This window comes from Temnothorax nylanderi, unplaced genomic scaffold (assembly GCF_030848795.1).
Source record: "Temnothorax nylanderi isolate EJ_2023f unplaced genomic scaffold, tnyl_v1.0 TNYL_tig0075_pilon, whole genome shotgun sequence".
Taxonomy (NCBI): Eukaryota; Metazoa; Arthropoda; class Insecta; order Hymenoptera; family Formicidae; genus Temnothorax; species Temnothorax nylanderi.
This window is the reverse complement of record NW_027249137.1, coordinates 494726-518222: the sequence shown is the minus strand read 5'-3', so window position 1 is coordinate 518222 and position 23497 is coordinate 494726. Positions and strand designations below refer to the sequence as shown.

General features: G+C 38.5%; 1 protein-coding gene across 5 annotated transcripts in view; it reads left to right on the top strand.

Annotated features, from left to right (window-relative positions):
- Nucleotides 1-7895, top strand: part of Fur2 (furin-like protease 2) — a 332852-nt gene extending 324957 nt beyond the window's left edge. For 4 of the 5 annotated variants that reach the window (XM_071709273.1, XM_071709272.1, XM_071709271.1 and 1 more), the window contains 10 exons: nucleotides 742-1407; nucleotides 1683-1899; nucleotides 2304-2787; nucleotides 3374-3561; nucleotides 3679-3927; nucleotides 4369-4837; nucleotides 4921-5120; nucleotides 5200-5481; nucleotides 5745-5953; nucleotides 6109-7895. In XM_071709273.1, coding sequence (XP_071565374.1) covers nucleotides 742-1407; nucleotides 1683-1899; nucleotides 2304-2787; nucleotides 3374-3561; nucleotides 3679-3927; nucleotides 4369-4837; nucleotides 4921-5120; nucleotides 5200-5481; nucleotides 5745-5953; nucleotides 6109-6216 — 3072 coding nt within the window. In that variant the 3' untranslated portion in view covers nucleotides 6217-7895. The remainder of the gene's footprint in view (nucleotides 1-741; nucleotides 1408-1682; nucleotides 1900-2303; nucleotides 2788-3373; nucleotides 3562-3678; nucleotides 3928-4368; nucleotides 4838-4920; nucleotides 5121-5199; nucleotides 5482-5744; nucleotides 5954-6108) is intronic. The other variant, XM_071709274.1, reaches the window with a different exon arrangement.
- The last annotated feature ends 15602 nt before the right edge of the window (nucleotides 7896-23497 follow it).

Here is a 23497-nt window from a genome sequence, read left to right as displayed (position 1 = left end):
AAACCTTTTCTCGAAAACTTCTTCGTTTGGTGTCATAATAACGAACTCAAAATAAAAGTTGTGGATTATAAATGAAGATATATATTGTTTATATTTTTATCGCAGGATGATTAACTTTGTGCATCGAATTAATGATATCATTAATAATATTATTTTATGAAATATGGATATTTGTAGAGAACTGTGAAGAAAAATTCAAACTTTTTATTTTAATTGATTTAGTTACATGTTATTAATTTTTCGGTTAGAAATAATTATAAGTTTGCATAAAAAAATAATTTGTTTGGAATAACGTGAATTTGTTCTATCGGAAATTTTATTTTCCGTAAATTTTTCGCGTGATATTTTATATCATTGAAATAACTTTTTCGCGCTATGATGTTAAAATAACTCAGTTTTTAATTTTTCGAAACAAATCCTAATTGAAATACGGCTACAATAATATTTCTTGTGCAGCAAAATTTATTTTATATTCCGTTCTATTTGGTGGAAAACAAACATTCTCTTTTGGACTAGGAAGATCTCGATAAAGAAAATATTTTTTATTGTCTTGTTTATAGTTTGAAACTACCATTTTCGTAACGTACTCAAAGTTATATCGTTATTACGTAATTACATTATCATAAATTTTCGGGCTATTCTATAAAATTACTAAACGCGCATCCTATCGCTTCGTCGGTCGCACGGTTCATCTTCTCTGTCGCGAACATTCGCGGTATATCTCTTCTTCTTCCCACGCAGGGTCGCAAGGGTAAGGGCTCGATCTTCGTGTGGGCGTCCGGTAACGGTGGCCGGCATACCGACTCGTGCAACTGCGACGGCTACACGAACAGCATCTTCACGCTGTCGATATCGAGCGCGACGCAGGGCGGCTACAAGCCGTGGTACCTCGAGGAGTGCAGCTCGACCTTGGCGTCCACGTACTCGTCGGGCACGCCCGGCAACGATAAGAGCGTCGCCACCGTGGACATGGACGCCAAGCTGCGTCCCGATCACATCTGCACGGTGGAACACACCGGGACATCCGCCTCGGCGCCGTTAGCCGCCGGCATCGCCGCCCTCGCCCTCGAGGCGAACCCCACGCTGACGTGGCGAGACATGCAGTACCTGGTGGTACTTACCTCGAGGTCCGAGCCGTTGAGCAACGAGCCCGGCTGGATACTGAACGGCGTGAAGAGAAAGGTATCCCACAAGTTCGGCTACGGTCTGATGGACGCCGGTGCCATGGTCAACTTGGCCGAACAGTGGACCAACGTACCGCCCCAGCACATCTGCAAGTCCGACGAAATCAACGAGGAGAGACCGATTGATCCCACGTATGGGTACTCCCTGAGCGCGTACATGGATGTCACCGGATGCGCTGGGTCCTTGAATGAAGTGCGGTTCTTGGAGCATGTGCAGTGTAAGGTAGGATCCGTGCTGAAAAGAGTCGTCACTAGTTTTAGCAATTATCATATAGCAATAATCAGTTTAAAGAAATACTAAATATAGCATAAGCTACTATTTACTATCCTCATGACTACACTTAAAAAGTTACTATAATTTTCCTTTATATTTATTGTAAAAGAAATTATGCTACCGATTTTTTAAGAACGATTAAAAGATTACAGTATTATATATAACTTATGTCTGCTATTTTGATGTCAATCTAAAATTGTAAAATTTTAATTCTCGTGAAATAGGTTTCCCTGAGGTTCTTCCCTCGAGGAAACTTAAGACTCTTACTGACCTCGCCAATGGGCACAACTTCGACGCTATTATTCGAGCGGCCACGTGACGTTCTCAGCTCCAACTTTGACGATTGGCCCTTCCTCAGCGTACACTTTTGGGGTGAAAAGGCTGACGGTCGATGGACTCTGCAGATTATTAATGCTGGGAATCGACATGTCAATTCACCAGGCAAGTCTTTTCCAGTATTATTTCCCAATCAATTTTGAAACGAGTTGTCAGGAAGACAAATATTTATTTTTAATTGCAAAACAGAATTTTTTGTTTTGTTTAATATTCAATTATTCTTATTTTCTCGGAATGTATCCATTTTAAATCAATGTTGGGGCACTGCCATTGGTTAAATCGATTGATATAATCATTATTTTTGAGATCATAAACCCCAGAATACATTGCAGAGAGAGAGAGTTGTAATTTGTATCAAAATAATCCCAAATAATTAAAACTTGTATTGTTTTTAACAATTAAAAATTATTTACGATTTTAAAAGTCTTTCTCAACCCGTACGTCACACTATCCCTTGTCATCGCGCAAAGATCCCGCTATAATTTGGTCTTCTTGCTGCATTGTTATAGGCATCCTGAAGAAGTGGCAGCTGATCTTCTACGGCACGTCGACGAACCCGATCCGGATACGCACGCGGCAATTTAACCCGGTACATTCCCCTCATTACCTTTCCTCTCATTCCGTGCATTATCCATTCTCGGTAGACGATGATCCGCTACAATTGTCCGGTTATCCGGGCAACAGGGACTTCTTTTCTCCGTCTACCTTTCAGAGTTACCAGGGCCCGTACAGCGGCGCCGCGTCGAACCTACAGGCATCTGTGGCCACCTTGGACGGCTCGTCAGCACCGATCCTGTCGAACCACCTGCCTGGCGACGTTTCATCGGCGTCCGCCTTCGACTCACCTTCGGCGTCGTCGTCCGTGCAAGGGGACGGCTCGCTCGACACCACCAGGAGGATACTGCACGACTGCGATCCTCAATGCGACGCGCAAGGTTGCTACGGCAAAGGCCCGACGCAGTGCGTCGGTTGTAAAAATTATCGTCTCGATAAGTGAGTAAACAGACTTAGAGCTTTCAATTAAGACAAAACAATTGCCTTTGTCAGGAAATATGCTTTTTAAAGTATGACTTCCAGAATTTATATTATTTTTGCTAATTCTTAAATGTAAAATTAGAATAATATGCATTGGAGAAATATTTTATAAGGATTTTACATGTTTTATATTTTAATGCAGTGACTGTCAAATGCTAGCGGGCGGCATATGCTGATAAAATTAATATAACTTAACACACAATTTTGCAATGCTACGAAACTGCGGATTATGACGGTAGGAATATTTGAGCATAAAACTACTTGCTCTGTTTGAGAAAGCAAATATTAATATCATTATACATATATTAATTGAGTTATTTTATATTTTAATTAAAATGTTTCATCCATTACTAAACGAATCTTTTTAATTAATATTTAATCCATTATTAAGTAAATATTTTTTTATATTTATAATTTATCTATCTTCCACACAAGAGTTTAACGAATCCGTCAATTCTCAGTTTATGCTTTGCCTCTTTATCGACCCTTCTCAATGAAAAAGCGCTTTAGAAACAACGCGAGGGGTCTCTTATCTCTTTTTCAGCACTTGCGTCAGTCGCTGCCCACCAAGGAGCTTCCCTAACCAGGGCGGCGTTTGCTGGCCGTGTCACGAATCCTGTGAAATTTGCGCGGGGGCAGGTCAGGACTCTTGTCTCTCGTGTGCTCCCGCTCACCTTCGGGTCACCGATCTAGCGGTCTGCCTTCAGCAATGCCCGGAGGGCTACTACGAAAGTACGTGGAAAGAAAAACGATTAATTCGTATTTGTATTCAGATCTCTTCTCTAATTTTTTCTCCTTAAAATTGACATCGAGTAACGCGACGCGCGATTTTTGCATCTTTCCATGCAGATACCGAGAACAGCACGTGCGTGCCATGCGAGGCCAACTGCGCCAGCTGTCAGGACAGACCGGACAAGTGTACCAGCTGCGAGCATCATTTGGTGATGCACGAGAATAAATGTTATGCCGCGTGTCCGCCCTACACGTACGAAACGCAGGATTACAATTGCGCGCCGTGCCATCCTACCTGCGAGACCTGTAACGGCACGGCGGATAATCAGTGCATCGCCTGCCGATCTGGGTTGTTCGCTTTGAACGGTGAGTACATGATTGATAATTCTCTTAACTTAAGAGTCTTAAGTAAACGTGACACAATAATATGATCTATAAAATCTATAAAATATATTTTGTAATAGTATTCAACAGTATCTACTTACAGTATTCAACTTATAGTATCTACTTTTTACATAATTGGAAAGATATTCGACATAGTTGTAAATCTTTTAAATATTTTGTATAAATATATGGAGAAGACATTATATATATATATATATATATATTGCAGAAAAGTTAGATTAATTGAATTGCATCAAACATGTGTAATATATAATTCTTAAATTAAATAAATATCAGACTTGTCTTACGAATGTGCATTAAATCAAAAGTTTCAAATTGCATCTGATACTCCACATCATATTCGGTCAAAATGTTATAACGTAATTAGTTTTCGCTAAACGGTCTCCTGTGTATGTGTCGTAGGCACGTGTCGCGCCTCATGCCCAGCGGGTTATAGCGCTGACAAGAAGCGACGCGAATGTGTGGCATGCCCGCCCGGCTGTGCGACCTGCAGTTCGCTGAGCTGCACAAGCTGCATCGAAGGCTGGAGCCTGAACAAGAAGGGCCTGTGCGCGCCCGAGAGTCGCAGCAATTGCAACACGGGCCAGTATTACGAGGAGGGCCAGTGCAAGGCCTGCCATTCGTCCTGCGAGACTTGCGCCGGCTCCACGGAGGATCATTGTATATCTTGTCCGAACCCGTTGCTTCTTCAGGGTAAACGCTGCGTGTCCCAATGCGACGATGCGTTCTATTCTGTGGTACAACCCTCGCGACCGGTTTGCGTCCCTTGCCTGCACACTTGCAAGAGTTGCGTCTCTCGGTTGAATTGTACAGCGTGTCAAGACGGGCTGCAGCTGCAGAGCGGAGAATGCAGGTCATCCTGCGCGCCAGGGTAAGATGAGTAGTCAGCATCAGATCGGTAACGGAACAGTATTGGTATGTTTTTTTTTCTTTTTTTTTTCTTTTTGGTTTCAGTTATTACAGTGACAGAGGTCAATGTGCCAAGTGTTACTTGTCGTGTAAGACGTGTTCGGGGCCCAGAAGAGATCAGTGCGTTACTTGTCCGAGAGGCTGGCAACTGGCGGCCGGCGAATGCCATCCCGAATGTCCAGAAGGATTCTTCAAGTCAAACTTCGGTTGTCAGAAGTGTCATCATTATTGCCGCACGTGTAAAGGTAAGTTACAATTGATTAGTCGCTGTCCGATTGACTAAACTAAATCTACGTTTCTTCAACGGGAAAACATTTGTTCCAGGCGAAGGCCCGCTAGAATGTACTTCTTGTCCACCTCACTCGATGTTAGAAGGCGGATTATGTATGGAATGCTTAGGAGCGCAATACTATGACTCCTTGACTCAGCTCTGCAAGAGCTGTCATTCTGATTGCCGCAGATGCACTGGTCCCGGCAAATTCAGCTGTGCCGCGTGCTCGCCACCACTGCATCTGGACAAATTGAACAATCAATGCGTTCCTTGCTGCACAGGTAACGAGAAGGGACCTCAGGCTGAGGAGTGTTGTCTCTGCGATCCAGAAACCGGTAATTTTTACGTCTTAATATTATATATTAATAAAATGGATATATATATTAATAAACAGATATTTTTTACTTATAAACATCTTATAATCACTCTATTAGACAATTTTTTATAAACAAAATATATAACTTTACTCTTTAAGTATAGAATTTTTTTTCTTATTCTAGATAGTTTTATTATTAATATAACATTATATTATATTATTGTCCTTACCATTATAAATATCTTTATATAATTATTGAAGGTATATTTTTAATATTTGTAGGCGGCTGCAGGAACAGCTCGCCAGCTGGGAAGAGGAGAGTACCGGGGACAGAGTTCTCGGCCAACGCCGCAATCCCTGAGACGTACAACAATTACGGCAGAAGTAACAACGATTCAGCTTCACTCGCCGTAACAGCAGCCACAACCATGGCAGTTGCCATCTGCTTAGCATCGATTGCGTTGTTCGCGATGATATTTGTCGCTCTTCAGGTATATATACAGTGAAAAGTATACAAATTTGAAAAATATACGAATTTATTATTATTGAGATACATTTAAATTTATAATTGGAAATTTACACAGCTTCTAAAAAATTAATTTGTAAAGACGAGGAAAGATAAATGTATGCATTATTTCATTCGCAGGCTTGGTCCGGCAGAAGGGAGACCAATATGGGATATACGCAACTTGCCGTGAAGGTGGAACCGTCCGAAGACGTGGACGCCGACGATTCGACAGAGCTGATGACCTAGACTTCGTTAACGCCGACGTAGCTGATGACCTTTTGTCGCAGGGAGATCGACAAATCTCGGTTGCGATTGATTCGCGAGTCAGAAGTTACGTACTTTTGCATTAGCGAGGTCCAAGGATAGCCTATATATGTGATGATAAGGCAAATAGGAAAATGGTGGTAAATACGTAGCGGGGAGGAAAGAGTTGAAGAAGGAGGAGGAGCAAGCAAAAGAAGATTCGTCGAAAACGTGATAGTAGAACTCCGTAGAGTGTCGTGTGAATGAACGGAATGAAAAAGGAAGAAAGAGAGAGAATGAGAAAACAAGCGTGATTGTTATTTACATGGCCGTGGTGCGGTCGCGTGAATGTGCGAATGTACAAGGAATGTGTTTTAGCTAGAGATATACTTTTTGCCCGTCATTGTTGTCAAGTGCGTCGCCGATACCACCGTCACGCGCACCAAGACACTTCCGACACGGATAGTGATCCGAAATACGGAGAAAAAGGGTGAAGGACATTATGAAAGTGCCTGATTAGTGACACCCTTGTTTCCACACCCTTTCGCGTTCCCCCTCCGACGCATTTTCTGTCTTCGAAGTAACTCCAAGCCTTCGTCGATTATATCATCGTCACGTGTATTCGCGAGGAAGTAGAATCTCAAGCTAGGCGACGAATAACATGATTACGTTTCGATCGTTGCGCGTTGCGAGAGTCGAAGGCAATCTAGTTCATTTAATTAGCATTCTTTAACTGTCCATCGATTTTTTCTTCGCGCAACCACTCTTCCCCGACGCAATCGACGACCGTCAAGTTATCGAAAAGACAAAAGTGCGTCTCTTTCTTCATCTCTCTTCTGGAAGGCTGCCAACACACCCCGTTAAGTAGGGTGAAGAGACACGTACGTAAAGTGGCCTCCGTACATTAGGCTGAACCACGGACCACGTAATCGTAATCGTTAATTGTGAATTATGAATGGATATTGTTATATATTTGTATAAATGATAATAGTAACAAGTGAGCGAACAAAGGGGAGTAAAATCGCAAGGATCAGGAGGGGGAGGCGAAAGAAAACGATATAGCGAGATGACGAACCGGGAGAGGGACGAGGCGAAAGACCGAAGAGGCGGAGGAAGAGAAGAAGGGAAGATCGTCGCACGTGAGCCTCGTTCTTCCTTAAATCTGATTGTCTCGACTAATCGACAGAATTCGCGCACGCCCGAAAGAACCAACGGACTCTTACTGCGATCGCCCAGTTATCCGACGCGTTTGTGACGTCAACCGGTTTGTCACATTCCAGTACCTCCCAAGCTGACGTAACACAAGCCATCGACACAAGCAATGCGTTTTTTTGTAAACTTTGTTGTTATTACTTGATTGTCTACTCCGATGTTTTGTTTAATATCTCACTTTCCGCGTTGTTCTTACTTATTTCTTTAATTCTCGCTCGTATCCATCCTTTCCCTGTTTCTTTGGGATCGCATGAGAGGAGGGAAGTCATTAAAAAAAAAAAAAGAAAAAAACGAATGAAGAAATAAAAAGGAAGAAAAAAAGAATTATACGCAACGATCCGTAGCGAATCGATATTCTTGAAAGCCATCGCCTACTCGTGTGAATATTGACTTTCTCCTTGTGATTTGATATAAAGCTATTATTGTACTTTTATGATGACCGCGATTATAAATATATACATATATACACACTCAATGCGTAAGTATGTACAGCGCTTCCTTGAGTATCCTTTACATAGATTTCCCGGATGTTCTACTTTCCTGTTATCATCCTGGGTAAGTACAGCTACAATATTGACTTTAATTACGGTGATGCGCGGGAAAGGCAAACCGACCGTGGAAGTCGGGGAAACGAACGAGGTATAACCAACGGTAACCGAACTCCACGGCCATTACTTAATGAAACATCAAAGATTAAACTTGAATCTCGCAACCTGAATTTATACTTTATGCGGGAAAAACAAATAATTTTCGTTTTCGGATGACGTGCGCATCCGCATGCATTATATGAGGTGCAATGCAATGGAAAAGTAAAAAATCGCGAAGCGTAGATTTTTTCGCAATTTAATCACAATGTTCTAACGTGATTGCGACAAAGAAAAAGCAAGCCAGTTGACCAGTTTCTGATTTAAATACAATAGCGACAATTAATTAAAAAATACATATAAAGAATTGATTAATTTAAAAAATGTTCAACAAATTTTCTTCGATAATCCACGTAAACATATTTTTCTTTATATTAATTAATCAATTTTTCTCAAGTTAATTCTTCATTTCTCTATAAAAATCAAAATTATTTTACTATTAAAATGTTTCTGTTAGTTAAATATTCAATAAAATGTTACGTAATCACTTTATTCATATTATCAATCTAGAGTCAATATCCTCTCTATTTCACTCGCATGTCGGACGCCTGGTTTCCAATTGCGAGTAACTGCCGGCGGGTAACATCGACCTCGTTGAACTCTATCGGGAATAAGAATCGCGAAATGGAGTTCTTAATTAGGATACGAGAACTACTAAATCGCCGTGTCACGCGACGAGAGAAAACGGCGCACGTCAGCAGTTGCGCCGGCGACCCTGTGGAAATTACGCTCGGCTGATTGTCTTACTTCCCCTCTGACAGCTAGGGTGAGGCTGTGAATGACGCGAGAATGAGTCGTCAGCGCTCGCTGACGTTCTGTTTGTGCTCTTCGATTCTCTCATGTATATTACATCCAGAGACTGATATAATAGACGACGAGCGGCGACAGCTGCGGGACGGGGGGAAAAGGACGATCCGGAATTTCAATTTCGTTAAAAAGGAATATCGCTCTTTTGCCGGACAACAACCTTCATTCATTTTGATGCGCAAACTTGGTTATTTTAGTAGAATCGCATAAAAGAGAATATATAAACAGTGTGAAACTTTGATGAAAAAAAGTATTAAGCATTTTTTAATAAAGTTATTTGTCTGTTAAAAAATGCAGTAAATTTTTATAAAAGGAGGCGCTAAATATATTTTTTATTTTAATAGTCTTTCTATGCAAAACATGTACTAAAAAAGCACAGAAGACTGAATATAATGCCATTGCTTAAATATTTATTACAGAAAGATATACAAGCAGTTTTTACGAAAAGATGAATAAAGTTTTGATGTAAGCCAACGATATATCAAATTCATATGATACATCAAACGTCCTCAAATTCATATTGATGACTAAGGTGAATAAATTGATAGTAGTTGATATAAGCGATGTACAATTGCAATACACATAATTTAAATTCCACAATACATATCTTAGACCTTATTCAATCAATTAAAACCTTAATCAGTTTTTTCTTTGATCTTCATTCTTCAATCACTGCGATATCTTTTCTTCCGCGATATATCGCTGAGTAATTACTCTTGATGGCTTTTATCAATGTTATCTCCGATGACTCTTCGACAATTTTTTAGGTATATTAAGCTATCTAAGCCAAATTATCAGAACACAAAAAATTTTATATGGAATTAATTTGTTAATTATTTGCTTTTTTTGCTTTTAAAAGTAATTTTTTTTGCTCCAGCTATTAAAAAGTTACGAAGGGCTGGATAGCTTAAGATTAAGTTGCCACGCCATTGTAAAAACAGCATACACATAAGTCAAAGCAATAAATTAATAATACCAAAACTATTTGCTACTTTTTTGCTATTTTTTGCTTGCAAAAGTAATTTTTTCGTCAATTTAAACCGTGCATTAATTACGATATTATATTTAAATTTAAAAAAGTCTTGACTCTACTGCCGCTATCAAACTATAATACGAATATTTAATGCGTATTAAAATGCTCATTAAAATATAAATGCTTGTGTCTCCTTATCTATACTTCTAGACCATTATATTTTAAATAGGCTAGAAGTATGAATAAGTTTGTCTGGTTACAATTTCAGATATTGGACGGCTCGAGTATCTCGGGGAAATCAACTCCCATACTCACCAACGTGGGCCTCTGAGGAAGCAGGTGAACAAATTTTAGAAGTTGTGCGTATAACTAAAGTTATGTGAGCATAACGTACAACATTCTTCTCCTAATTCTTTTTCTTCAACTTTCCTTCTTCAAAATACTTCCACAGTATACGTATTAAAAACTTTATAATTTGTTCAGTTCAACCTTGGTCGATTATTGGAATCTCATTTCAAACGCATATCAAGTGAGAAATTCAAAAATATAATGACGTGAGATTCGAAAAAGGTAATGGCTTTCTATAATAATTAATGTAGCTATTAATGTGATATTTTCACTTAATCGCCCGATGTAATTATTCTTTTATGACTTTGCACATCGTGGTATGAATTATGACAACGCAACGTATAGAACACGTCATTACATTATTTTGCTTTATTTGTTATGAAGCCAGTTTGTCAATTAATTAGATAGATAAACATTATGTTAAAATTGGCGCTTTAATAAAGTGAAAATTAATTATTTATATAATATCACGTTGCATATAAAACAAATCAGATACAATAGCGTAACTGTAATACATTTAGTTTTTCTGTTCTCCTCCTCCTCTTTCTCTCTTCTTTCCTCTTCGCTTCGTAATACTCACACATCTGTTCGCTAAAACAAATAAATTGTTGATTACAATTATGCGGAGTTACTACTAATCACTACAATACAACGAACACGACGTAGTGGCGACGCTACACATCCTGCTCTTATTTTCGTATATTCTTGTATTTTATCAATAAATGCTACTCATTTTTGCTTTTATCGTTTTAAGCATTAATTGCCTGAATTTTTTTAAAACCAGCAATCTCTAAAACTCTTTATGAAACAGTCAACATTTTTGCAAATTGTACCTATTTGGTTTTATATCCGAATTTTATTTTTTTATAAGCAGGAAAACTGTGAATTGATTACTTGCCAATTATCGCTGATATTATAAACTTATCAAATTGTAAGCCATTTAATTTATAATTAAAATATCGCAAGGAACGCGCTGCATACATACACATAAATAATAATTGGGTTAATTAAATTTTCTAATTAAACAAATTTTAAGATTTCTATTCTATGCAATTTGATCCAAATATCTTTTTTCTATCTCCTGCTGTCTTTTTAATCAAACATTAATTTGAAGACGTCAAGAAATAAAACTTGAAAGATTTTAGCGTGAACTTTCTTTCAAGTCTTCTGTTCTACAATTTAATAAAGTTCAATATCTGTCCATCTGTCCTATGAAGTAAAAAAAAGAATCTGTAGAACGAATTTCTTTTTTAATCATTCTGTTTTTCCTTCGCTCACGCAAGTGAAGCTATTGCACAAAATCACGTAACTTCCGTATTATTTCCATGACCACAAATATCCCGAGGGGATGCCCAAAAGGGACAGATGTGGTTGGCGTTTCTTTTGGAAATATTGCCAAAATCCGCGCGTAAGTGAAGCGCGGGAGACGAGGAAAATGGAGAAGCGGCTTTAATCAAAGCTGACCCTTCTCCGTCGCACCAAATCGCTCATTTCCATTGCGCTGCTTTTTTCCCGGTCGTTCTTGCGGAAACGAACGAATGCGAAACTATATGCGAGCCCGGCCGTGTCCGGAGGCAGGAAATAAATAAGCTTTCCGGTGTAAGAGTGGAAGTATTGCGGTGAAATAAAAGCGGGCAGTCGACGGCGATTCGACCGAGAGGAGTCAAAGGTGTTGCGCGCGGGGTGAGAGAAGAGGATAGGCTGGGTGGGCTAACCAGGGTAAAAGGCAAGATTGATGTGGCGCCTCGGGCCGAAGGTTTCCCTCGATCGAGCATAGAAGAATAAACAAGGCATTGCCAGAGGTCCTCTCCTTTCTCTCTTAAGACCCTAAAAATTCTTCTTCGGAAATGAATGGTTCTGAAGACGGTTGTATTATGCTGGTTTTAGAGATAGGAGGTAGCTTGGAGTGGATAAATAGGTGCACTTGAAAAATATTCGTTAAATTATTAAGTAAAGAGAAGTCTTCTCTTGCCAACTAGCAATACACTCTGCCACCTCTTTTCAAATGTAATAAAATTTACATTTTTTTAATCTAGTAGTTAACTAATGCAAAAAGCAATTGTAATAGTTATAATTTTGATATTAATAATAATAAAGAAAAATTGAAGAACTGACAAAAATTATTAGAAAATGTACATTTCTTTGTGATTTATACAAAATACTTTTTAAAATAAACAGGTGATGTTAGAAACAAATTTCTCCGAATATAAGCTTATTATTTTTTAACAGAAAGATGTTCCTATCCCCTGTAGCAATAAAAAAATCAGGAGTCTCGGAACATATACTTCAATTTTGTGTTATAATTCTCGCTGTACCATTGCTGCATCGCGCGAATAAGAACTTATTCGCTCAACAATACGCGAATAAAAGCAGACACTCGGCGGTGACTTGTTATCCGTTATGATTCGGATAACAAAGCGGTAGCCAATGCATTTCGAGGAAAGCGATCGTCGAAATATTTTTCCACGAGAAGACCGGAAACGCTAACGGCACCCGTGGTAATGGACGCCGCGCGCGGTTCAGAAAACGCGGCAAGAAACTTCGCGGGAACGGAAAGTCGCGCGGAAAAGAACGACGCCGACGGGGCAAAGGGAAAAGGGAATAGGATTCGTCTCGGCGCAGCGGATCTTAGTTTCTTTTATAGCCCACTCGCGGGGAAAGAGAGAAGAGATCGCATTTGCCGCTGGCGTCAAAGCTTCACCATACGGCGCCACGTGCGGAACGGAAAACCGTAAAAACTCCGCCGCGCCGCAAGAAACTTGATACCGCAATGTTCCCGCCGAAGGGGCCCGGATGTCGTCCCTTCGTCTAATATCGTCCTCCCGTAATCCCGATTTTTGCGTGTAACCAGGCGGAAGTGCACAAATCTTGCTCCGGTCTGCGTGTCATAAAAGAGAGATTATTTCAGTTCCCTTAAATGATGCTGAAAGGGCGATTAATTTTTTTTATGTTTGAATGATTGAGTACATTGTAACTTTCTGCTTTGTCATTAAAGTAACGGAGAACATTATATTTTAATTATTTTATCGTTATTGAAGAAAGTGTCAAAAATGCATCAATTTTAAATATAAAATTAACTAACTGAAATAAAATTAACTAAGATAGTATAATTAAATCAGATAACACATAATTAAGCTAGATAATATAATTGAATCAGAATAAATGAAAAAATTTATTTATAAATAAAATTATCTGTTGTATTTATTCTTGTAAGCGAGCGATATGAGAATATTACGTTTCCAGCATCATCGTTTTTTCTTTTCTAAATTCAGTCGCGCAGTTTCCACAGCGTTATTTGTTTTCAAAATCATCGTAAAATGTCATTGTATCTCTTCTCGTTTTCAAAACTCATTTCGCATTACTCAATGCTTTTCGTTACCCTTACGAGTTCTTCGAACATTCTCGCACCGTTCGTTATTTCACCGTAATTCGATCGGCCATAGTTCTTCGTCACTATGGGAACGATTCTCTCTCGTGTGTATAGCCCCCTTTCTAGTACGCGGATAAATCATAAAACCGTCTGTCGTTTCCGGCAGGATGGACGAGAATCGACTTTCGCGTTTCCGGGTCCAGGTGCCATAAACCCCCTCCTCCCCCTATCCCATCCCCCCCCCAGAATAACGTCTCGTCCCGAACTCGTTACCGTCGCGCAGAAGAGCTGAACCCTCGTTGGCTGTCGGCGTTCATCCGTAGCCATTTCCGGAACCCCCGTTGACCTACGTACACACACACACACACACATACACATGCACACACGTTTCGGGCCAATCGAGATAACGGGATAACGCCGTAAATTCGCCGGCGATAATTCGCGGGGGGGTTGGGAGAAACTCGCGTCTACTTTTATCAGCGGCCCCGATGCGCGACGGCGCGCCGTAAGCGGATATCGTAAATTCGCAGCCGGCGAATATGCTCCCCGCGTGTACGTGTCACGGTGCTTATCAGTGATGTGCCTGTTACGAACAATTTAACCCTAGACGATACAAAACCTTTCCCCCGATACCGAACCATTTATCCCCGAACCGCATGGTTTAATGTGCCGCTATTTCTCTTTCTCTCTCTCTCTCTTTTTAAACTGTTTAAAGTTCACAATATACCATGCTCATCGTCTTGAAATACATCTTAGTTTTTAATCAGTTTTCACACCGTAAAAGATATTTCTGCGATCTTTTTGAATATAGCGAGATTTCTGTCCACTTGCACTCAAAAAGAAAATTATAAAACCAGGTAAAGTTAGAATTAATCTTTGCAGAGCCAAGATCAGATCTGTAATGTAAAATGAATTGAAGATAATTATTTCCAATTATCAAAGTTACAACGATTTATTAATTAAATACTAAACATTATTCTTTTACCTTGCAGTTATTCATGAAAGTCGTAAAATGTTTTTAAAACCAATTAATTAATGTTTTTAAAGCCTTTGAAACATTTTGTAAAATATAATTAAAAGAATGAAAAAGAAAAAACCGCATAAAAATTTGTATTTCTCTACAACAAGCTGTTCAATTAAAACTACAAATATCTCGATGATAAAATAAATTTTATAATGAAATGATAAAATACTCGGATCTATGTATTACTCGGGACGTCTGTGTATCTGAAATCTAACGATCTTTATTTTCTCATATCACGAGTAGTCAACTTTCCGTTGCGGGCGCGAGCGCGAAGTAACGGAGTCAAAGAAAAGTCAAAGGAAGAAACAGTTATTATCGAGCTCGAGCTCGAGCTCGGGGTTGGCCTGATCAAAGCGAAAAAGACACGGAGGCACGGGGGATATTTTCCGTCCGCCACGAAAACGCGGAAAAGCTCCGACGTCCCGGCCCCGTCGCACGTTCTCTTACCTCGCTTTGCACGGATACTGTATTTCGACCATTTCCTGTGATTACAATTTTCCTCTTTTCGTTACAGACGTCGTCCGACTGGTTGGATAGTTGGTTACGTCATGTCCGACCGAACATTCAACGGGCGAGCTCCGTTTTGGAATCGCCTCTAACTGGACAGTGATTTTCCTCTTTCTCTCCCTCTCTCTCTCTCTCTCTCTCTCTCTCTCTCTCTCTCTCTCTCTCTCTCTCTCTCTCTCTCTCTCTCTCTCTCTCTCTCTCTCTCTCTCTCGTAATTCGGCCGGCTTGCCGGAATAATAACCGGCGACGCGAAGGGCTCGCCGCCCTGGAAGAGATGCCACGCGTTGAAAGGGTTCGCAAGCAGAGGGGCAACCAGCGTTTCAGCGCTCGGCTAGATTAAAGAGGAAAGCCGGAATTCAGGCAGCGCAATTTACCAGCTAAAAGCGTCTGGGGTATCATCGATTCCATTCAGCACTGATGCGACCGTTTACATTCGTAGATTGGGAGACTTGCTTTAGTTCCTTTTTACACCGGCTTTGTTTTCGCTAGTTTTTCCTACGGAAAATTCGATGATACAAAATGTTTCAGAACAACAAGTCCTGTTTTTAGCGATAAGTATTTTAAACGATTTGATATTAATTTTTTATGTGATAAGAAATTAATAATTTTCAAGTAAGGAACAATAGTTTTTTCGGAGTTTTTCTCAATACAAATTCAGAAATGATGGACCCTTTTTAAAGACAAATTGGTTCTAAATTTTTTAAAAAATCTACTATTAAAATTAAAATTATTGTATTGATACTCTCTATATATTAAATCTAATTATTCAAATTTTAGATATCTGCTATCTTAAAAAATATAGTAATATTTATTTAAAAAAAAATAATAGTTAAATAAATTGAGAAGTTTACGAATAGTTGAGTATACATTTTAATTTAAATGAAAAATTCTCTCTGAATTCCTCGTTTCACAAGATAACAGTTTCGTAGCTTCGTAAGAGAGAGGTCGCATTAATTTTCTTGATAATTATAAACAACGCGACATAACCGTATGCACGAAGATTATAGGGCTTAATCAAGTTAGCCTTTAAGTATTATCACGCCATTCGGATAACATCTCTCAATGTGTCTGCCGAAAGTCGCTCGAACCGTTGTTGTTTCGAGTTAGCCGATTGCAGCTTGCAAACTGCGCCGCAAAAGCTCTCCCTCTCTCGGGTGTATCCGCAGAAGTGCCTTAACGAAGCGATGTTATTCGCGCGATTCGCATATGTGCGAATTGCCTGTCTTATCAAAGTACCGGGCCGACGAAGAGGAGCCGAGAACGACACGCGATAATACGCCCGTTTAAATTCGGCACGGCACCGTGCTGCAATTTTTTTCCCCGTCACGGCGAGAATCCCCCTTACGTAAGCAAGCGGCAGACATCGTTCTCGAGAAGTATATACGCGAGGTAGGCTACGTGTGTTTCCCTTACAGAGCTCTTGTAATATACATCAGACTGCTAAGCTGCTGAAGTATTAATAAGGCTGGATTAACATGAAATACGGCAAACAGCTTCTATAAAATAGTCAAATATATATGAAGCTGAATTTCGTTTTCTCGGGCGAGAGGAGATTTGAAGAAATATTATATAAATCTATTATGCATATCTCTTTATACAATATTGTCTAATATATCGTCTAAATATAATATGTTAAAAGCAAAAAAATATATAAAAATATATATGAGTATATCGTAATATTTTATAAATGTATAAATATTCGATTGTTGCCTAATTTCTTCGAATATTTATCAGAGGTACATTCGCAAGGTTGAAATGAGAGTGACAATTTTTCGTAACTTTAAAATACATAGTATCCTGGGGGTATAGTGGTTCCACTCGCGAATATACATGTCCGTGTAAAGCTTGATTGTAACTACTGCCGGCTACCGCGACTATCTGTCATACGGAAAATAATGCCTTTATATGAATTTTCAAAAGGGAAGGATTATATCACTGCAGCAGATATTTTTTTTTAGAAAAGAATATATCTGTTTCTTGTTTTATAAATTATCGAGTGTTTAAAGTATCTTAATTAATTCTTTTATACAACTTTGATCAAATCAAATCTATATCTAAAAGTAGGTGTGCAACATTTTGTATTAACAGGTGTATAAAAAGTTTATTTTACAGCTTTTCTATAATTTCTATATAATTTTTTCATTTTTGATAGTATGTATGAAATAATCGGTTGATGATAATTTCATTTATTAAATTGACAACTTACAAACAAAAGTTTATTATTGAATTAATTAGGCTCGACGAGGTAGATTGCCTCTTAAATTTTTGTCCGCGTAAATTTCACGTCGGCAGTGATTTATTAATCAATTAACAAATATCACGCCGTCAATCGAATAAATAAATCAAATTGCAAATTATATTTGTAATGTCCGCGATACGGTATTATTTTAATATATTAAGAGATATTATTTTAATCTATTTTTAACTTCAATACCATGCAAAGTCCATAATTTTTTAAAATTTTTAATACTTAGCAATGCTTAGCAATTTATTTTTGAGAGAAGAATCTATTCTTAATTAATAAAATAAAAATTCAATCTTTTTTTATCAGTTTTGAAGAAAAATTTGAAAATATATCTCTCTTTGCTTCCACTTTCTCATAATTTAAAAACTAATTTGACATTTCCACTTTGTATACAACCTTCCAATTTCCGCGAGACATGTATTAAGATATGTTATCAGAGCGAGCGATCGGGGAACTTTGTTGCACGGCAAACGCGCGTCACGCATTGTAATTGTATGCTGGTTAAATGAGCTTTCGGCGCTTTCGGTGATTTAGACAGCGAGTTGTTTCGTAACTGCGATTGTTTTCTCGAACGGACGAGCTCTTATATGCCGCGGCGGCGGGATCGAACGACTCGCAAATGGTATTACACCGGTTTCCGGCAAAAGCGGAAGTGCCATTTCGCTTGAACGTTCTCGTTAAGTTCGCGCGACCATCCGACAAACAATTATCTCGTTTCAAGCCTACCTCACCCTTGTGCACTCTCTCTTCCTCCACACCACGTGTCCAAGGGACGAGGGTATTAACGGCGGATGTTGCCATTGGCAGAAGAATTACCATATTCATATATCACGACTCGACCGATTTAATATATGTTTCAAAGATACAGATCTGATTTTGCTTCTTGTTAATTTATTAATTTAATCTACATACGCTGTAATATTACTAGTCAAAATATCCTCCCCTCATCCTGATTTCTCCGTGACAAGAGAATGGATTTATCAGATTTTTTTTTTATTATTCTGCGCAGTTCTGGAAAATTTTCGCGGTGATATGCAAAAACTGTAATGACTGAAATGCAAATGGGGCGTACGAATAAAAGTGATGCAAATGCACGTTAGTGTGGGAGACGTAAAGCCGAATTTTCGTTTTAAAGTAAGAACATTATGCAGGGATCTGTGTTCCGCGTAAAATAATCTTTTTCTTTTTGCTAAAAAGCGTTCGCTTTGTTCGTATTTCAAAGCGTTTGCTTATAAACGTTTTCTGTCGTCGCTAACTGTGACAAGTATAACCATGAGGCAGTCTGCACAGCGTCATAGAGAATCCTGATTTATACAAACATATTTATATAGGTCTGCACGAAATGTATTCCAGCTATAATTAATCTCTATTATAGAATTATCATGCCATTGTTGTATTGATTTAGATTCGTTATTGTAATTTATTGTAATTTGCACTTTTTAAATGTACAGAATACTTGATAGCCATCAAATTTAATTCGACATTGTTTCCGTAATGGTCCTGTAAAAATAATCTTTATTTTAGAAAAATTACTTTTATTAATTACCCCAATATACATATATTCCGATAGTTAGTATGATTGTTTTGTACACACGAAATACGAATACAACTTGTTTCGTCCAAACAAAACGAATACAGTTGAACGAATGGCTGCATGGTTTATTGATTATAATTCGTGTACACAGTTCACGTGTGCGTGAAGTCGGTATATTATTTCGAAATTCAAATTATCGAGAGGGTTCTGGTTTTTTTAATTTCGACATCTTTTCAATACTTAATAGATAAACAATCCTGATTGTTTAATCTATTAATGAACAAACCGAAGAAATTGCCTCATGACAAACAGAGCAGTCATTACGCAGCATCTCTTTTTTTGCGAGAGTTATTTTTTGTCAGATTTTGAGAAATTAATAGCTCCTTTTTAAGCGTCCTTTATGCTAATTTTATTTATAATACATGAATAAATACTCATGATACGATCTACGTGTAAGTGGAATTGTTGCGTGGGTTCCATAAGAGAATAAAATTTGCGCGTTTAGCGGCGCTTCACGACTCGCGAATCCAGCAGGAAGATAAGTCCGCATAATCGCTCGCCGCGAAATTTATGTGCCTGCCTGACGATAAATCCCACCAATCTAGCGGGATTACGTGCCCGTAAATTAGCGTCGGTTGACACGTCTCCGGCCCGACCGAACGGAGGAAGAAAACGGGTTAAAAATTTATTATTTCGCGCGGATTAGCCGTGCGTGTGCGGTCGTGTTGTGAACGCGGGACGCACATGTGCGGAACCGTTTGACAGGAAATAACGACTGACTAGATTATCACCCCCGACATTTCGACAATTTCGAGTCTTCCGCATTTATTCGAACAAATGCGAAGGAAGGTTCACTTTGCAGGAGCATTGAAATAAGCAACGAAAGTGCGACTTTTTTTTTATCGAAGATATAAAATATCTCCTTTATCATCTCTTGTACAGTCAGCGACATTCTTCGATCTTCTCGTCGGGATAAAAACCTCGCCGGGATAAGATGACGCGGGGGTTCTTAGTCGCCAGTTCTATTCCTGCAGAGTGGTTTCGCAAATGGTTCCACTAGAACGCGTAAAGCGTACTAGCATAATCCGAGCGCGGATTAGTGTTCGGTTAATGACCTGAGAATTGAAGGGCCAACTCGATTAATCACTGGTACTTGACCGAATGTCTAACTTCAGTATGCAATTAAGCTTCGAGATAATTACATACGTCGAAGTCCATCTAACAATAAATTCAAAAACCGTTTAATTTTCTAATCTATTGAATTCTGACTAAAATTAATTAATGACCTAATTAAATTCTTAGAAAATCTATCTTATTATTTAAATGTATATAGAGAATTATATTTTTGAATTATTATTTGCAAAATAAGTAAAATTAAATATTTAAATCATACATTTAACTTTCGTACAATTAATAATAAGCAATTTTTTTATTTCTTTATACTATTATGTTCATCTATAATTCTAAGAAAATCGTTACACAAAAACGATTAAATATACATTTCAAAATTATATGCAAAAGAATATTTATTTATATGTATATCTATATGTGTGTTAATCACATCATTTTGATTTAATCCTCACGAACTTCTTCGCATAAGATAACTCTGATTCCAAGAGATACATAAATAATTCCTATTTTGTATCCTACTCCTAATCATCAGTGGCTAATACAAAACAGATGCCCTTCTCAAATAGCGATAAAGTGGACAAATCGAAGTCCAAGTGCCTCTTGCCAGCACAGTATATCTCGCTGAGCGAACCCGATATGAAATCCCGGGTCTTCCGAGTAGGTACTCTTCGTCCTGCAAAGGAGGCGGAGGATTGCGCACACGCTGCGCGACGTTTTATAGGAAGGCCGAAGCAGCTGTTCCGGTTAGTTTAATATCGATAGCAGTTCTCCGACGGCGACGGCGAGCGAGTGCTTCATTTTTGCACGCGATATAAATACGGCACGTATCGTATATGTGTACACACGATGACGTGCATCCGCCGTGTCGTTATGAATTTCTCATCGAGTCTCGGTGCATACGCTCCGCGGAAATTACCGGTACCGGTAATAACGGGGCGAATCCGAGCGTGGAATACCGGATTCCAAAGAACGCCGCAGGTATCCGAGCGACGCGAATACCGCACACACGTGCGCATTCGTCCGAGTATCGCGGAGACGATAGGAATCGCAAGGATGTAAAACCGCTCGTCTTTTAAGAGCGAGACACGTGTGTCTCGCGACGGTAACGAAAAATTATGTCCTGTCGCTGTACCGTGATTTATTCGGCATCCTGGTAATCAACCGGCGAAGAAATAATAATGTCTCCATTATGTAGTTTCTCCGAGATTCTTTTTGAGGACTTTCAAAGCGTCTAATAATTACGGTGACCATACGTCCTTTATTTTAAGTAGCTGTTCTTTAGACTGATTAATTTTTTCAAAACTCAATTTCGTCCTTTATTTTTACAATATTACAGGAAATTCTTTTCTACTTAGCGTTCCTATGTTTAATGCCGTACTAACATGAGAATTTTTAGGAAGCAACCGACAAATGTAACTTTCTGCAAAAAAAAGGACGATATTTGTTATCTCGGTATATATCTACCCCAATATATAATTTGTTTTGTTTTTTGTTAATTAAATTTTTTTAATTTTTTAAATTAAAATTATTTATTTTTTATTATTCCAAATTTAAGGGTTTGTTCCAACACGAATTAGTTTCAAACTATAAGAAAACTGTGCATATCTCATTTTGGTATACTACGCAAGAACATTTCGTAATACTTAGACTCCGACAGTTACAAACTGGTTTGGAGACATGTTGGAGCAAAGCCCTAAAATTTTCAGATTTGTCCTTTACTTTCCCCCAGAAAATATAGTCACCGTAGGAATACGATATCTTGGGAATATTGTTAGTCTTGTGATTTTTGCTTAATTTTTCTCTCTCAGAACTACCGCATAAATTTTCTTCATTTTACTTTAACGTCTAGTTTAAACTTCGTTTGATTCCTGTAACATCACGTAATTATACGCAGAAACATGTCAAACGTAATATGAAATTAAATATAATATATTTAACGCGATCACTTGCCAAAACGAACTTTTTCTCGCTTCATTTCAACACAAATAAAACACGCAGACAAATTCAATGAAAGGTTCAATTATCCTACGTTTAAGTGAGACCCAAGATTGAAGAACTTCCCTTCTCTCTCGTTATTATTTATTTAATTGCTCTTAAGTGAGTTATTTTACTTCCACGATGTACTTTCTCGGGCAAAAATTAAATAAATAGATGATAACGAGAGAGAAGGGAATATTCTTCAATCTTGCGTCTTACTTAAATGTAGGATAATTTTGTCCCTTTCCCCATCCTCCTTGCGTATAGAAAATTTCTGTTATACTTCGCAGCGAACGCTTCCGGGACGCTAAATAAAATTAGACGGCGCCGGTGATAGAAACTGTCGGTTTCCTTGCAAATTGTGTTACACAATTCAGACTAATAACGACGCTTCCGGCAGCGCAAAAATTCAATTATCGTTTCCATCCTGGCGCGCATTAATACTAAGGGAAAATTATGTTTTATGCAATTTTCGTGTTCGCGGGATTGTCCGCGGATGCATAAGGAATTTCTCTCACACAGACACGGCATACTAATGGAGAATTTCTTCGTTCCGGTGTCAAGTTATCGGCCAGTTTATTCATTCGCGACGTATTGCATATTAGCGGAGGTGTCGTGCTTTATTTTACACGGTGTGACGCAGCCCCGGTGGGGCCATTTGCAAATGAAGCCGCCCCGGCAGCGCGGGGAGAATGCGCTTCGATGTTTTTTTAATGAAGTCGGCCCATACTCGGGGGCAACTATATACCATGTATACATATACCACTGGCTGTACAGTAAAATTAAAGTTCCCGAATGGCGAATTGTTTTAATTAGTATTGCATATACGCGCGGCAAAAATAACGGCGGCGCTGTGACAATGAATATTAATGACATATTTAAAGGATATGCGCTATATGAGCGATTATGTTAACATGCATAAGATTTTAATAGAATAGGATGTAGCCGACCATTCAGCGGCGATAATACAAGCTCGTTTAAATAACGTGTTTAAATAATTTATGATGACTTTTTTTACACGCGTGTAGTCCAAGTTAATGTATTAGAATAATAAGGCATCAAATATGCGTGGCGATACTCTGGTTAAAAATATTCATAAAAGCGGGGGAAAAAACCAGACGAAACAATTCTGTCGTGAGACAGTATCATAAGATTCATAAGTGTAAAAGCAAGTGTCCCACAGAGTGGATACAGCCATTAATAATTCTAATGTTTAACAATCCAAGTAAAAGCCTCTTCACAATGGAAATCCGACAGCGGACGCCGTCCTTTGCATTTCCTTAGACAGACAAGAATCATATTGCAGATATATCTTCAGAATCCGAGAACAAAAACAATTCGAATTCAACTTCCTAGAAAATAAATATTGAGATATTTTTATTTCCTTTCCCCTAGAGAATATAATTAGAAATATAATATGTAATATAAAATTATATAATAGAATATAATTATATTTTCAAGATAGAGACTTACAAGATAGATTTGCAAATCCTTTAAAAAAACATTTATATG